At 40.6% G+C, this 16,939-nt stretch overlaps 1 protein-coding gene across 1 annotated transcript in view; it reads right to left on the reverse strand.

The window, feature by feature from the left end:
* TMEFF1 (transmembrane protein with EGF like and two follistatin like domains 1) overlaps positions 1-16,939 on the reverse strand; it is a 105,115-nt gene that overhangs the window by 59,062 nt on the left and 29,114 nt on the right. Inside the window, exons 2-3 of the mRNA XM_042461902.1 lie at positions 2,193-2,302; positions 770-899 (exon numbers count right to left, since the gene is read on the reverse strand). Of these exons, the coding sequence (XP_042317836.1) occupies positions 770-899; positions 2,193-2,302 (240 nt within the window). The remainder of the gene's footprint in view (positions 1-769; positions 900-2,192; positions 2,303-16,939) is intronic.

Consider the following 16,939-nt stretch of genomic DNA (forward strand, 5'->3'; position numbering starts at 1 on the left):
CACTACATAGAGACACAGAGGCTTAGAGAGAGTAAAACACTAGTCTGGAAGAAGTTTTTTATTGCAGTCTGCTTGTCAGTAGTAAATTAGCAAGGAACTAATTATGAACAATGGAAGAGTTAAAAAAAGAGAGAGAAATGGAAGACAGGAAGATGTAGATTTATTGCTATAGCGATTGCCTTTTCTTTCACAATTCTTCAGTGAAGAATTTCTCCCAGTGAGCCTGTTTGATATAAAAGCAGCCAAGTATGGGGTTGAATAAGGAAAAAGGGTGAGGGGAGAGGAATGGTCATACACTCCTCTTTTTCTGTAAGTTTCCCACTTGACATTGCCAGCTTTAGCCCCGCTTTCAGTTGTGTAAGCCAGGACTGAAATACAAATCTTCTTCCAACATATCTCCATCACAAATCTATGACTATTCCTGGATGTATCTTAGGGTATATCTACACTGTAGAAATAATGTGGTTTGATGCCACTTTAAACGCTGTAGCCCCATCCTGTGGGACTCTGGCATTTGTAGTTTTACAAAGTCTTTTAGACTTCTTTGCTAAAGAGTGCTGGTGCCTCACAAAACTACAAATCCCAAGATTCTGTAGGATAGCATCATGGCAGTTAAAGTCGTGTCAAACTGCATTATTTTTACAGTGTAGATGCATCCCCAGGGATAGAGGGACTGTGCCAATACACACAAGCTCTTTACTTGCAGTCCTGGGGGAAACATCAGAAAATCCAATGAAAGAAATGAGAAAGACTGAGTAACAAGACTCACCTGAGTAACAAGGCCCTCTAGCAACCACTGTTATCTCTTTCTGATGCTTGCAAGCAGCTCTCCTGAGAAAACATTCATTTTGGTATGTGTCTCCATTTGAACCACAAACAGGAATATAATTTGTGTGACACTGTGAGAGAAGGGGAGAAAGTATTTTATTAAAAAAGAAAAAAAAATAAGAATTTGTATTTACCTTCATCATCCCACAGCCTCCTGTGAATAGGTATTGAGTTGGTACAGCTAAGGTACAATCTGAGAATTCAGTTTTGTGGCTTGTGGCTTCCTCCCAGAGGACCATTCCATTCAGCTGCTAAAGCAAACCACAAAAGACCAAAACATAGCAGCAGTGCTATGGAAGTACTCAAGCTATTGGTGTTTGAAGGGTCCCAGAATAAAGAAATATTTCTCTGGAAGCAGCGCATAGTTACGTTAGACTTTTGCATGAGTGTGTGAAATATGCCTTCCGTACAGAAATGCATTTCTGAACTAAGTTCTTACTAACTACGAAGTACAGAATGCATTTCTAAACTAACTGTTCCTCAGAGACTGAACTAAGTCAAATAGGATCTCCTCTCCAGAAGCCACATATACACAAATACTGTAACACTATGCCTCCTGCTCTTCTGGCTTTATGATGAAATACAGCATGGAGAGGAACCATGAAGTACAAATAGCAGCTCTGAAGAGAAGCAGTTCTGCAAATTTTCAGCATATGATGGAAAACCAAGTCTGCAAAGAACCTATTATTGGATAGTACATGAAACAGCTTGTGATGCAAATTGCAGTGGTTCAAATTTCCTCTTCCACATAAATATTAAAGGTATGGGGGCCTTGTTTTAATCTCCCCCTTCCCTGTTTTTAATATGGCCACTCTAGCATCTTGGCTAAAGTGTCCCTGTCAACACCAGTATCCATTCCCCCCAATTCTAGTAACATTTTGAAAATGTTTTTATGATTTGGCATCAGCGAAAGGATGGCTATATTGATGAATAAATATGTACATGCTAGTGAAAAATGGGAAACAGAAAGAAAGAAAATCCATCTGAAGGTCAAGACTCTGGACTAAACCTAAATCCCAGTGGACCTCATTGAATCGACTGTTGAATGATAGGCTTCCATTCATTAAATTGCACTGAATCAGTAGATTTACTCTAGTTGAGACAAGCAGCTGGATGTATGCCTTAGAGCCAGGACAGGCATGTTTACGAGGCAAATTACAAAACCAGGGTCCCACAATAGGTGAAGAATACACTATGAATTCAATTAAGAATGTTGTGCTGCTTCCATTTTATGTCTATATTTAGTCTCTAAAGAATATACCACACCAGATCATACAAATGCTTACATTCTCAGTCTGACACGCTGTTTCAGACTACCTCAATATTTCTCATTACATCAACTAACAGATGTGAAAAATTCTTACCTGAAATTGACATGCACATTTCAAACTATCACCTTCTTCCTTGCAAACACCCCCATATTTACATGATGATTCATCACATACTCTCACATCAGATTCCTTTACATTTAATTCTGAAAAAGAAAAAGAAAACAATGTTAAGCATCTTAAGAAAACAGAGCAGCCTGCTGTGCTGACTCAGGAGCAAACCAGACTTTAACATAGGGTTGCCATAAATCAGGACCTCCAAACCGGGACAAATGTAGGACAACATTTTCAAATGTAGGACACATCCCCCCCCCCAGATCCAAGCCTCTCCCCCCCAGCTTCACTTTCCTTCCCCCCCAACCTCTTCGGGGGAGAGGAAATCCCCAGAAAGGAGAAGCCTGGACAGCAGAGGACAAGCCTAGACCGAGGACGCAGGCTCCTCAGAGGGACTTGTGTGCTCGGCCCAGGCCTGTCCTCCGAGGTCACTCTCCTCTTCCCAGACCTCCTCTTTCCTCCAAAGGGCTCTTTGGAGCTCTTTGGAGGGAAGGGAAGGAAGGCAGGAAAAGAGAAGAGAGACCTGGGCACTAGCCCGGCCCTGCTCTTCCCAGACCTCCCCTTTCCTCCAAACGGCTTTTTTTGGAGCCCTTTGAAGGGAAGGGGAGCAGGGAAGGCGAGGACTTGGCGGCTGCGGAGGACAGCCCCAGGCCTCTCCTCGGAGGTTTCATTTTCCTCAGGCCAAAGGGAGAAGCCTGACCCAAGCAGGGAAGGTAAGTAGGGAACTAAGAAGGGAGGGAGGGAGGGAGGAGGCAAGGTGAGGGACTTTTGTCCCCAATCTGACGTCCCATGCTTCTTCACCGAGACTCTACTGTACACAGAAAGTGCGCTTTGGGGGGGAGACCTTTGAAAATGGGCACCCACCTCCTCCTCCTCCTGTTTCCCCCTCCTCCTTCTCCTCGCCAGGCACTAAGAAAGGGCACTTTTCCCTCCCCCTGGCTGGCCCAGAGTCTCACTCGTCCTCCTCTTCCTCCTCCTCGAGGCTGGCCAATGGCAGAGTGGGGCTGGAAACAGCTCCGCTCCAGCTGCTGTGCCATTGGCCAGCCAGCCTCAAGGGGACGAGTGTTCCCTTTAGGCGCGATGGCTGCTGGCTGGGCCGAAACCCAGGATTTAGAGTGAACCGGACCGTGACCGTGCCAAACTGCAAAAACCGTTACAAGCACAGGCACAGCCGGGTTATGGCATCCCTACTTTAACACATGGAAAATTGCACAATGAAACTTTGATGGTGTTCAGTTTTCCTTTCCTAAAAAAGCCTTGCCAGGTTGGAAATATGACTGAAGGAACAGACAGCATAGCAAAGATGTTTAAGTCTTTCTTCACCTGCCAGTTTTTAAAAACTATCCTCCACTCCATTCCACAAAATTCCAGAGGCCTGTGTACCATCTAAACAAAGAATCTGCCAAAGTGTGGGAAAGCTCCTTTTTTGGACTACTGACAGTGGTGTCACTAGGACTGGCATCACATGGTGAAGTAACTCATGATGTTACCACCCCCATTGACTTCCTCCCATACCACACCATACAAAGTCCTCGGTAATGGTTTTTGTACTAACGTTACTCGTAAATCGCAATTCCTGTATATCACTGAATGTAATGGCAATAGTTGAGACATAAACAACTAGCAAAATTAAAATTATACCTTTGAATCACGATGTGATACATATGTAAATGTATTTACCTGTACACAGTTTCATGTGGTTAAAGTGAAATTTTGGTAAGATGTGATGTTTTTAAAGAATTTTTTTAATTAATGAAAAATTTTAAAAAGTGAAAAAGTTAAATTTAAATTTTAAAAAACCCTGAGGGCTCTCCTTTTTTTCCTTTCACTGAGTCTTGCCCACGCACACCATTTCCAGTATTTTACATGGATGCAGTTAAGTTGAAGACCATCCTGTTCAGAGAAGCGTTCCCAGGCACTGCATGACTAATATTTGTTATTTGACATTTTTAATTTGTTGCCTGTTTTATTGAACCCTTTCCTGTATTGTTATGTATTATTTATATGTATTATGATACTACTTCTTAGAATGTATGCCATGCACAGGTTTACTCGTATCTATTTTATTGTTTGTATGTAGAGCGCTGTGCAAATCTACAGCGCTATATAAATAAAGCATAATAATAATAATAATAATGATGATGATGATGATGATGATGATGTCCCAGCCTGTTTCTGCCAATGTTCTCCCCATTTTTGGGGAAGGATGGCTTCACCCCCCTTAGGGTGTCACCAGGAGTGGCCCATATTCCCCAACACCCCTAGTGACACCCTTGAGTACAACTCCTAGAATTCCCAAGCCATTAAGGCCAACGGCTGTATCAGCTGGGGGATGCTCCACAAAAGTAACATGTGGAGGAATCTCGTGGAGGGAGGAGAAGAGAAGCTGGGGAGAAACAATTTGGGATATGAAAAAAAAAAGAGCTGACAAGATATATGGTTCTCTGCGACAACACCTTGGTTAAAAAACTGCAGCTATTTAACATATTGTTTTTTTCATCTGAAACAGACACAGACACAAACCTGCAGCTTCATTACACATAGTGCCAAGTAATACATACTTCCCCCCCACCCAAGCCACTTTTCAGTAGGACATCACTCACTGAATAGCTGAAACATAGGCATGAGTAAGAGAGGAATTCAAGGAACAGAAACTGTTTTTTCTTCTTCTTGCAGCAGAGAAGCAGGAACAGAAATACCAGCAGCTACTCAATTTCTTGCCTCTGCAAGAAAGATAATGGGGTCTTCCCATTTCAAAGGAGTGCTAGGAGGATAAATACATTAAAAATTGAGAAGCTGCCAAACGCTGCTGTTAATGAGAACCAGAGAGGTACCTCATACAGCCAGGCATCACCTATTAATATTTGTAAGGTTGTGCACGAATTATGTATAGGAAACATTCAAAGATAATTGTTGCCTGTCAGTTATACTTCCCTTCCCTCTTCAAACAAAGAGCCAGTGAGTTTATATTGTTCATTTATTAATAAATCATGCCATTGTGGCTTTTGGGACAGTATACATAAACATGTTTTAAAAGTCACTACAGTAATGTGACTCAAACTCCAAATAGTAAAATGGAGGGTGCATCTACAGTGTAGAAAAATCTTTCCAAGGAAACCTTATGAACGGACTGCTATAAATTGGAAACAAACGTGAAGACACAAATATGATCTACTTACTAATAATTGTAAGACTCTTCAGGGAGCCAGGAAAAGGCAGCAAAAATGTCCAGGACAGGATGCATTTCATCAAAATGATTTCAATAGAATCAGAGATACGCAATGCTCCATGCACATCTCTCTCTTTCTGAATTGAGCCAATTTTATAGTATGATGTTTTTTTCAATTCAGGTTGAGTATCCCTTATCCAGAATTCCAAAATCTGAAATCTCCAAAATCCAAAATTTCCACATTGGTGGCTGAGACAGTGACATCTTTGTTTTCTAACGGTTTAGTGGACACAAACTTGGTTTCATGGATAACATTATTAAAATATTTGTATTTTCAGGCTATGTGAATAAGGTGTATACAAAACATAAACATAAATGAATTTCATGTTCAGACTCGGTTCCCATTGCCAAGATATTCCAAAATTGGGGGCGGGGGGGGGGGGGGACAAAAACATTTCTGGTCCCAAGCATTTGATATCTAGATTTCAGTTTTAATGGGTAGAGATCGTAAACTTATTATCAGCTGGCTCTAAACCAGTGGTTCTCAAACTGTGGGGCAGGACCCAGGGGATAAGAAAGTTGCTCAAAGGAGGTATGAGACTTGGAGACCCTCATCCCTCCTCTTCCCAAACTTTTTTTGTATGTAAATTTTACACATATGTTCAAATTTGAACAATGTTATTTTCTTATAAAATGTTAAAAGGTGAATATAAATGTGAATGTGCAAATGAAAATATGCACCCTAAACAAGCAAAATATTTTTATACATATATTACATAGAGGGGAGAGGGGTGCAACGTCCACATGTGTAAAAGGGGTCACAAGGGTAAAAAGTCTGAGAATCACTGCTCTGAATCAAAGTCTGGCCTTAGATTATAAATCCCAGAAACCCACATACCCACCTGAGAATAGAAACAAACCAGTCTGGCTGCAGAATTCTGGGAACTGCAGTAAAGACTAACGTTGTGCTTCAGTTATTACTAGCACATCACTTGGAGAGAAAAGATAAAAAGAGACTTCATAAAAAAAACATATAGGGGAAGGCATCAGAATAGGGATATTATGGAAAGGGCAGCAAATGTTAGGTGTTTAACATATTATATTTTGACTACGGGGATAAGGGTTTGTGGGATTTTCTGTCTCTTGCATCAAAATAATTTTCCTTTCAGTATTTACATACCTTGATGTGGAATAAGTGAATAGCACACACAATTTTCTGCTCTGCTTCAGGCATCCAACTATCTTGGGCTGGCCATCCTATGGCCAGTAGCTTAGCTGCACAAATTAGGCAGCTGTGAAATGCCTGAAAACCTCCAGTGTCAAGGAAGCAGAAGAGACCAATTTTAACAAGTTAATCCCTCAAAGACTACTCCAGAGCTCCTTTGAAATGTATATAAAGCAAACCTGGCCAAATCTTCCTCTGAGATTAATCAAGTGCTGCACCTGAGTGGTTTAAGACATGAAGCTACAATTCCCGAGTGCACCAAGATCACGGCTAATTCACTCGCAGGCGCAAGAGTAGCCTTGCTCAGCACCTAATAACAAAATGAGTCCCTGACCTCTATTTGAATGCAGGGAAGTCAAATCTGGTCCTACTAAAACTACCTCGATTGTCACAGTTTCCTTAAAAGAGTGCAGAGCATTGCAGCCTTATGAGAGTGCCAAAAAGCTGTATCTTCTTTGCCTGTAGCATCAGTGAGAGAGGTAAGGCAGCCCACTGTATACTATCATTTCCCCTGTTACCAGTTCAGCCATGTGGCATTTCCTCTGCCCCCATCTTCTAACAGCAGCTATTTCACCTGGCCAGATCAGAGGGAGAGGTGAGATAGCACAGTCCACTCCAATGGCTTCCAGTTTACCTAGCGCCTACACAATATTATCTCTGCTAACATCAGCTGGAGTTGGCATCACTCTGCCAGGACTGTTTTTTTCAGCTGCCATTCAATTTTCAGGAAAAGGTGGGATATAAAGCCAAATAAATCCTGACTGGTCATCAAACATCTGTGTATTTTTCAAGACATAATGCTTCAATTTTCTTCTCTTCTTGTTCTCTTCTATTCCCTTTCCCTTTTTATCAAGTAGATTCTGTATTCACCAGTTTTCATATTGGGCCCCTTGAAAGGCAGGTATGGAATAAATCTAAACCTGTAATGCAGACATGGAAGCCAGTGTGTTGCAGTGGTTTGAGTCTTGGAGTAGGACTCCAGGAGACCAAAGTTCAAATCTCCATTCAACCATGGAAGTCCACCTCTTCACATCACACTATCTAAGCCTAAGAGGAAGGCAATGACAACCCTCCTATAAATAAGTCTTGCCAAACCCTATGATAGGGTTTCCATTAAGCTGGAATCAACATAACCCACAACAGTGCAGACATGTGTTGATGGTAAGAAAGAGATGTGTTTCTAGCCATTTAAATTTTTCTTACTAATTCAGAGTATAAAAATGAAAATAGGAGATGTCTTGTCCATCCAGCGAAGCACACGATGTGTGTTTCAAGATGTGTCCCATGATGCTAGTTAATTTTTCCCTGTTGCCCAGTTGCCAGAAAGGGAAGGATAAGATAGGAAGTGATACAGTGAGCCCTCTCCACACGTGGGAATCCGTTCTGGATCCCCCCACATATGGGGAAAACGTGTAAGCTCAAACCCCATTGGTTGCAATGGGGGATTGCCTCCGCGTTTGGTGTGGCATGCGTGCAATTCATCCCTCGGCAGCTTGACCTTCCACGTAAGGTTAAAGCTGCATATGGTGCACCCGCGCATAGTGCGGACATACTGTATTACAGAAGTCAGGTTACCACAAAGTGTCTAATAAGGTATCTAATTCAACCATACTGTTGACCCTTCCTGAGTACAACTATACTGTAGAAATAATGCAGTTTCAAACCACATTAACTGGCATGACTCCATCCTAAAGAATCCTGCCATTTGTAGTTTTGTGAGGCATTAGGTTAAAGACCTTGTAAAGGTACAAATCTTAGCATTCCATGGGATGAAGCTACAGCACTTAAAGTGATGTCAAACTACATTATTTCTACAGGGTAGATGTTCCCTCTGAGTGTGGCTTATCTTTCCTGACTGCTAGCCCTCAGCAGAAGTGGGAGGCAATGACGTTCCTAGATACAGTCACCAATGCTGGTAAAATACAGTATAGCCACCTAAGGTATATAACACAGAGACACAACATCTGTCTGTACTTTGGATTTATAAACACTAGGTTCACATTTTTACTCAAAACAACTAGCAACCAAGAAAAGGTCGGTGATTAATAAGCTGTTGGGAGGCTCGGTATAGCATCTTATTCCAAAAACTCGGCAAACAGTCAGTTTGTCAATTTCATTTTGCAGTGAGAAAGTTTGACACTTCTTCAGCAAAGATTTGCAAAGCATGTTCTGGGAAATTTTCCAATGAGTGGAAAAGTAGGCCACTGACAAAGGAAAGTAAATAAAATATGAAGCAAAAAATATATCTAGGCAGCAACATAAACAAACAAAAAATGCCACTAGTTGAAAATCCAAGGTTTGATTTGACATCACAATAACAAAACTATGCTCCTACTTTTCCCTGTTGGCAAGATATCATGTAAAATATGTAACATTTAAGAAACAGAGACACATATCAGTCCTCTAATGCAAATTTATCAAAAAGTATTAAGACCTCACCAAAGGTGCAATTCAAATTGATATTTTAGATAGTCATCAAAACAACAATTCACTTTGTGTGCTTTAGTGGGTGTTGGCACACACTAAGTAGCAGGACACAGAAAGACCTATAGCTGGAGCCTCAAGGGATCTAGCCAAATCTAATCATCACACGCTGCTATACCACAGTTATGCAGACCTTGGTTAGATGGAATGACAGAAAAACGGAATCAAGGTTAGACAGACCTAGAGTGTAAATTCACATATTTTCTCTAGAACACATTTCCCAATCTCATTTTAACCACAGCTAGGATTCACCAGGTTCCCTGGCTAAGCATGATTCTGAACCACCTTCAAATCATGATTAGGGATCTTAGTAAGTGAAGAATTCTGTTGGCCTTAATTATGGTTATGGCTCCAACTTATTCACCAGTCCTCACTAGGATAGGAGAGGAGCACACACTCTGAGAAATGGAGGGGCATCAGAAAGAGAGTGTTATCATCTGCCACCTTGTCTTGATTTCTTAACACACTTTCATAAGAACTCAAGTATTATGTTTGCTGTGCTCCCTGGAATACAGGGGAGATCACAATAATTTAACTTCACTTTTGTTGTTATATGTCATCAAGTTGGCTTCAGCTTAAGGCAACCCTATGAGAGACTTCCAAAAATCCTGGTCAACAGTCATGCTCAGGTTTTGCAGACTCAGGGGTCAAGCTTCCTTGAATGGATCAATCCACATGTAATGCGATCTTCCTTGTTTCCTACTGTCTTCCACTGTCCAAAGTATGACAGCTTCAGTTTAGGCATTTTGGCTTTTATAGTTAGAGAATACCTCAAGTTAGATCAAGTTAGATAATATTAGGCTTAATGTTAAGATACTATATAGTATCTTAAATCCTTATAAATCCTATACACTTAATATTAAGATAATACAGCATATAGTATCTTAAGTCTTGCAGTGCTGTTGGGTAAAACTGCTGGGAATTGGTGAGTGTGAAGATTAATATAACAAAGTTGGGATTGACAGCAAAATATTGCAATGTAGAATGCTTTCTGAGATCCAGCATGGTGTAGAGGTTTGAATGTTGGGCTAGGGTTAAAATCCCTGCTTGGTCATGGTAACACACTAGGTAATGATGGGCAAGTCACATTCACCCTAAAAGGAAAACAATGACAAATGAACAAGCCTTGCCAAAAAAATCCTGTGATAGGTTTGCCGTTGTTAACAACCACCTTTAAGTCAATCCCAACTCATGGCAATCCTGTGAATGAGACTTCTCCACCACTATCCTCAACTGCTCTACTCAGGTCTTGCAGATTCACACCCGTGACTTCTTTAATGGAGTCCATCCATCTAGCATATGGTTTTCCTCTCTTTCTACATCTCTCGACCTTTCCTACCATGATTGTCTTTTTCAATGAGTTGTGCCTTCTCATGATGTGGCCAAAGTATGACAGCCTCAGCTCAATCGTCTTGCCTTCCAGGGAGATTTCAGGCTTGATCTGTTTTAGGACTCATTTGTTTGTCTTTTTGGCTGCATACAGTCTCCTCAGCATTGTTCTCCAGCACCACATCTCAAAAGCATTTATTTTCTTCTTGACCACTTTCTTCACTGTCCAACTCTTGCATCCATGCATGGCAAATTTGCCTTAGGATCACCACAACACTGGAAATGACTTTAAAGCACACAACAAAAAGAAAGCTTTCTGTTCAAGGGTTTTCTGTCATGCCCCTCCTCTCTCATTGTTGTTTTCCTTTCATTCCCTTCAACAGTCACCACTCCAGGCCCAATGAAACATGTACAATCTTCACTGGGCTATTTCAGTTCCCTCCCTCCTTTTTGGGTTTCTCTTCTATTGCGTTTTGGACACATTGATGCCCAATCCCAGCTACGCTAATATCTTGAATTTCACTACCCATTTCTCTGAGCAGCTCTCACGTCCCTCGAAACATTTAAAAATAGTTTTTCAGTGCGAACCAGTAAATAACCTATCCAGACAATGAAGAGAAATGTCAATTTTAAAGAATGATGGTTTATTATGAACAAGGAGCAGAACCTGGCATGATCCCATTTTTTAAAGTAAGGATCAGTAAACCCATTGGGTGACACTGGGCAAGTCACACTCTCTAAGCCTCAGAGGATGGCAATGACAAACCCCCTCTGAACAAATCTTGCTAAGAAAACACTGCTTTAGGGTTGCCCTAAGTCAGAAATGACTTGAAGGCACATAACAACAACAACAACAACAACAATAACAACAACAAACAAATAAGGAGCAAACCCCACTCCAAAACAAGCAAAACATCTCAAATGGCACAAAACACTGAATAAGGCGAAAGACTGACAACTGGCTGAGAGTGAAATGGAGTGGTTGGAAAATAAATTAGCTGCATTGTGGTGGCATTTTCAGTATTCTGGCCTCTTGTGAATGAACAACCATGGTATCGTACACTATCCGATTCCTCCTGTTACAAAAAGAGCAGCTAAACAAACCATCCATGGTTTATTTCTTGTGACATGTGAATCAGGAACTGAACCTACTCTTTCCCAAGGCATGCTAGAGTCATAAGTCAATTACAAGTCATGCTTATGACTACCACTTGTTTGGGGAAAGAATCCCTGGTTCACAGGTCACAAGAAACGAACCATGGAGGAAAAAATCATATTTTATTCAGCTGCTCTTGCATGCAGTGGGAGCAACTGAGCAGAATGTACCATCACACTGATTCTATCGTGTCAAGGAAAATACAGACTATTTCTTGTGCCCTCCTCCAGTCTCTCTTTCCAGTTAGCTGTCAGCTTTTCCCAAGTGTAGCCATACCATAGATTTGCCAAAAAAAATTAAAAAAAAAAATAAAAAAAATCAAGATATTTATACCTTAATAATCTCATTCTTTGTGATTTTGTTGCTGTTGTTGACCACCTTTGAGTTGATTTCAACTCATGGCAATCCTGTGGATGAGACATCTCCATTCCTCCCTATCCTCCACTGCTCTACTTGGTTCCTGTAAATTCATACTGTGACCTCTTTAATAGAATCCATCCACCTAGCATTCAGTCTTCCTCTCTTTCTGCTTTCCTCCACCTTTCCCAGCATTGTTGTTTTTCCCAATGAGTTCTGCCTTCTCATGATGTGACCAAAGTACAATAGCACTGACTTAATCATTTTGGCTTCCAGGGAAATTTCTGGCTTGATCTGTTCTAGGACTCATTTGTCTTTTTGGCTGTCCATGATATCCTCAGTATTCTTCTCCTGCACCACATCTCAAATGAATTGCTTTTCTTCTTATCCACTTTCTTATTAGTCCAGCTCTTGCATCCACACATGGTAATATAGAATACAATGGCTTGCACAATTCTAACTTTTGTGCTTAGTCCTCATGGTTATGAGTATGGAATTTCAGCTTTTTCACAGTTGACAAAGCATCAGCATTTGCAGTAAGGTATCCACTATCCAGTGAATATGTGACTGGGTGAGGGGGTCTGCCCTTGTGTGTATTGATTTGTATTTCCTTGACATATAAAGTTCATGAAGACAACATCCACTGTTTCCCCTGTTGCCTCTGAAGGCAGTGAGTGGCAAAGAGAACACCTTTCATAATCACCTTCTCTCATACAATCTTAATCATTGTTTCTGACAAGTTTATGAAAATCACGCCCCTTCATTTTCCACTTATATCTAAATGTTTCATTTACCAACCTAGACTGTGGTTAGTAATTTAATACCTTTTACTCTTGTAGAGAGAGAAAGAAATTGGCTTGATTTTGGTTCAATGCTTCTCTCGAAATACAAGGCATAAACGTCATATTCTGCATTGTCCAATTCATATTCTTAAATACGCGCATGAAACTGTCACTGGAGTCAAGAAGACTTTTATCTAAGGAAAGTATTTTGGCTAAGAGCCAGTAATATCCTCTTTGCTAAAGTAAATCTTAGAATATAATACTCTATCATTTTCTTCCCCTTAATCAGAGAAAATGGCATTCATATTTTCTTATTAATCCTAATAATCTCCTTTATAAAAATGAATTAGCCACCTTAGCAATGGTCTGGTGGTAACCTAAAAACTGGAAGCACAGTCTTGAGAAAGTTAATCATTCTTAATACTCAGTGAAATCAGCAGTACAGAAGCCCTTTCTTTGATTTTAATGAGAGTGAAGCATGCTTCATATTCTACAAATGAGTCTTGGGCCTTTTGAATTGCCATGAAGATATTGAAATTGTGCCAGTGCCACGTTTCTGTGCCTCAGAAAAGCCAAAAGCTATTATCTAGAGTCCTTACTAACCCATCTGCTGTATTCATCATGGGTTTCTGGAACAGCTGGCTGCTTGCCTATGAGCCAGTGTGCACCATATTGGAACTGGCTGACGGGGAGACTAGGATCCAGAAGAATTTGATTTTTTGAGGGGGCACAACAAGGCTATGGCAATCGATATTAAGGATGTCTTTGGAGTAGGATGAGGGTGATGGAGCTTGTAGCCACAAACCCAAAAGAGGGAAAGCTGAAGCAACTTCTGCTTTCCTTCCCCTTTTCTCTTGTTCCCCAGGAGTACCAAAAAAAACAACAACCCCAAAACCCTGGGATATGATGAAACTCTGAATAAATAGATAAATTTCAGCATATACAGTGAAGTTATACTCCTTTTACAACTGATAATACATATTTTTGTTCTATCATACAAATTCCAAGATAACCAATACTTTTTATCATAAGTAACATTACACCGTATAAGACATATCCAGACATCAAATTATTCTCATTAAAATTAGAAAAACCTATCAATTACATTAAAAACCATTTAAAACATATGTTTAAAAAGATGCAGCACCCTATTAAAGCTCTTTCTTTCATACACCTATAGAGTCTCCTTTTGTGCCTCAGGGTGATTTCCTTGACATTTCTTTTCCAGTTGTATCATGGAGTAAGATTCAGCTGCCAGGGTAAATCATAAATTAGAAAATAGCAAAAGAAAGTGTTTCCTTCCTCCCTGAGTACCTCTTTACTCATTTTTTGTAGCACAATATTGAGTGAAGCTGGATTTTTCTCTGAAGATACATTTTTACTGAGTACATGATCTATACCAAAAGTAAAACACACACCTGAGAAAATATTTTTTTATTTACTTGCTGTAAGTAAGGATTCCAATTAAAATTCTTACACACTTCCACTGTTTCCCTGATTTATTTGTTCTTCAGATCAGTCTTTTCAAATGCCCTAGACCTTAAATGAATGAGAAAACTATCCTCATATCCTCCCTCCCTTCCTCCTTCCTTCTTGTGGTGTCCATGGATGGGGTTTGGAGGTGATCATGTTGTGGCCTAAAGGTTAGACTATGGAGTTTATCACATGGAGGTCCTTCCGTGTGCTAAACGTCACGCAAGTGCCCCCAAACATCACGCAAGCGGCATAGGTGTGATCCCATGGCGCTATAGAAGTGTAATCATGACTCCCGCTCCGTTCCTGTCATGCACTCATAGCCAGGGGAGCCTCCTGGAGTGCTTTTCTTATTAATGATTTATCCCGTTAATAAGAAAAGCGCTCCAGAAGACTCCCCCAGTTACGAGTGCATGATGGGAATGGAAGCCACGATTCCACTTCCGTAGTGCCATGGGGGATCACACCCAAGGCGCTTGTGTGATGTTTGGGGGGTGCTTTCATGACGTTTAGCACACGGAAGGACCTCGTGTGATAAACTCCTATGACTCCACTGTGGGAGACCACAGCTGAGCTCTGGAACCCACCTTGGGCAAGTCACACACTCTCACCCTTCGAGGAAGGCATTGGCAAACTTCCTCTGAAAAAATCTTGTCAGGAAAACACTAGGATAGGATTACCATAAGGTAGAGTCAATTTGAAGGTACATAGCAACATGAACGCAACATGTGCCAACCAAAATAGTAAGTAAAAACCAGCATCCTTCTTCCCCAATTTGTGCATATCTGTGGATTTCCCCCCTCCCTTTCTTTTTTATTACAGTGGGTCCAGGTTATTCTCTGGGATTTGGTTGCAGGATCTCCCATGGATACCAATATCTGCGGGTGCTCAACTCCCATTAGAGTGGCATAGTAAAGGTGTCCCCTATTTAAATTGGGAAAATCAAAGTTGGATATATATATATATGAATATTTTTAAGCAGTGGATGGGGGAATCCATGGATAAACAATCAGTGGATACAGCGGGACAGTACTTACTTGGCAGCCTTTTTTGATTAATATTTTTAAATTTTACAATACAAATTGTTACACTTTTCTTCATACCCATATATGCTTTACTTATTTTATACTAAAAATCACCTCCGTGCACTCCTTCCCCAGAGCCATTCCCATCCATATACTCCAACCAAAATTTTAATTCATCTTGTGAAGGTAATTTTCCATCTTCTTTTCTTAATACTTTTTCAATAATTTTTTCCCATATTTCATCAAAATCATAGGGGCCAACATGGTACAGTAGTGTGAATGTTGGACTACGACTCTGGAGGCTACGGTTCAAATCCTCACTCAGCCATGGATGACCTTGGGCAAGTCACACACTCTCAGCCTCAGGCGAAGGCAAAAGGTTGTGATAGGTTGGAAACAACTTGAAGGCAAACAACAATAACATAGCACGTTCACGCTTGGACACCACCAGGTCAAGGGGCTAAACCTGTTCTTTTCACCTGGTCATGAACATAATCAAACCTGTTCCCATCTGCAAAGCCTAGGTCCTACTTCTTGTCTACACTTGTCTTTGCTAGCAGAGCCATCCTTTCCCTCAGTTTCTCACAGATCCATACTTTTCCAGTCTTCTCAATGCTGCAGCCATTTCAGATGAGTGGGGTCTTCCCACCTCAGTTTTGGTTAGCTACGTAGGTGCTTAAAATCTTTGAGGATCTCGTCAGTTATTCTTTGGGTCTATCTGCTACATAGCTGGCCCAGGCTATCTTTGCTCGACGTCACAGATGGCATGAACAACATCTATTCAGCCTGTCTGGGACCCAACAGTAGCATTATGAACACAGTCACAGATACACATGGTAGCTTCCATTCTGATAGTTATATTAACAGAGTGTAACCGACAGCTAGAAACTGACTTCCAGTTGTAAATTATTAAATATGTATTGTTCCTATCTTGAGGTAGGATCTGAATTTTCTTCCTCAGGCAACAAAATGCCTTGAGCCATCTCTGGCCAACTATCCTTGGCAAGTGGTAAGGTGAAGCCTCCCGAGTTTTCCACAAAATCAGCATCCTAATGCCATTAATATAGAGGTTTTCTGACCTTGGTCTTTTCTCCAGCATCTTTTATCTTTCTTTAGGCTAAATAAATTGATTGCCAGTTTTGAGTTTCATTCACACATTTCACATAAAAAGCTGCCTCAATACCAATGAGGAAAAAATTTCCCATTTAATAAAAATAGTGAAATATGCTTCAAATTCCAACAGCAACAACTCCTCTGAGCAACTGTTATGTTGGGTGTGCTTATATTAGCAAAGACATCCAGTACCTTAATTCAGATCCCATTTTTATTGTTCAAAGTGAGGGTACTTTCTAGATACATTATAAAATCCATGTGCTGAAGTACTTTTGCACTTATTTTTTCCACACACAGCAAGCCACTTCTTTCTCATCTGAATGCACATCTGAATGGGCATCATGTACAAAAATAGTTTATAGGAAGTTATTACGTGTTTCATTGTTATTTTGAGAAACAGAAATTGGATCATCAAAGCCTCAGGCCATACACTGGGTATTTAAGGCTCAGGTATGCAAATTCCACAGCCTTCGATATCAGAATGTCTACTTAGAGCTTAGGTATAGCGTGGAAAAATTAATGTTTTTTGTACTACAACTTACAGAATCTGCCAGCCAGCATAGCTCCTGACTAGAGGAATTCTAGGACTTGTCCAAAAGCTACTTTTCCAATATTT

The sequence above is a fragment of the Sceloporus undulatus genome, chromosome 4, assembly GCF_019175285.1.
Source record: "Sceloporus undulatus isolate JIND9_A2432 ecotype Alabama chromosome 4, SceUnd_v1.1, whole genome shotgun sequence".
Lineage (NCBI taxonomy): Eukaryota > Metazoa > Chordata > Lepidosauria > Squamata > Phrynosomatidae > Sceloporus > Sceloporus undulatus.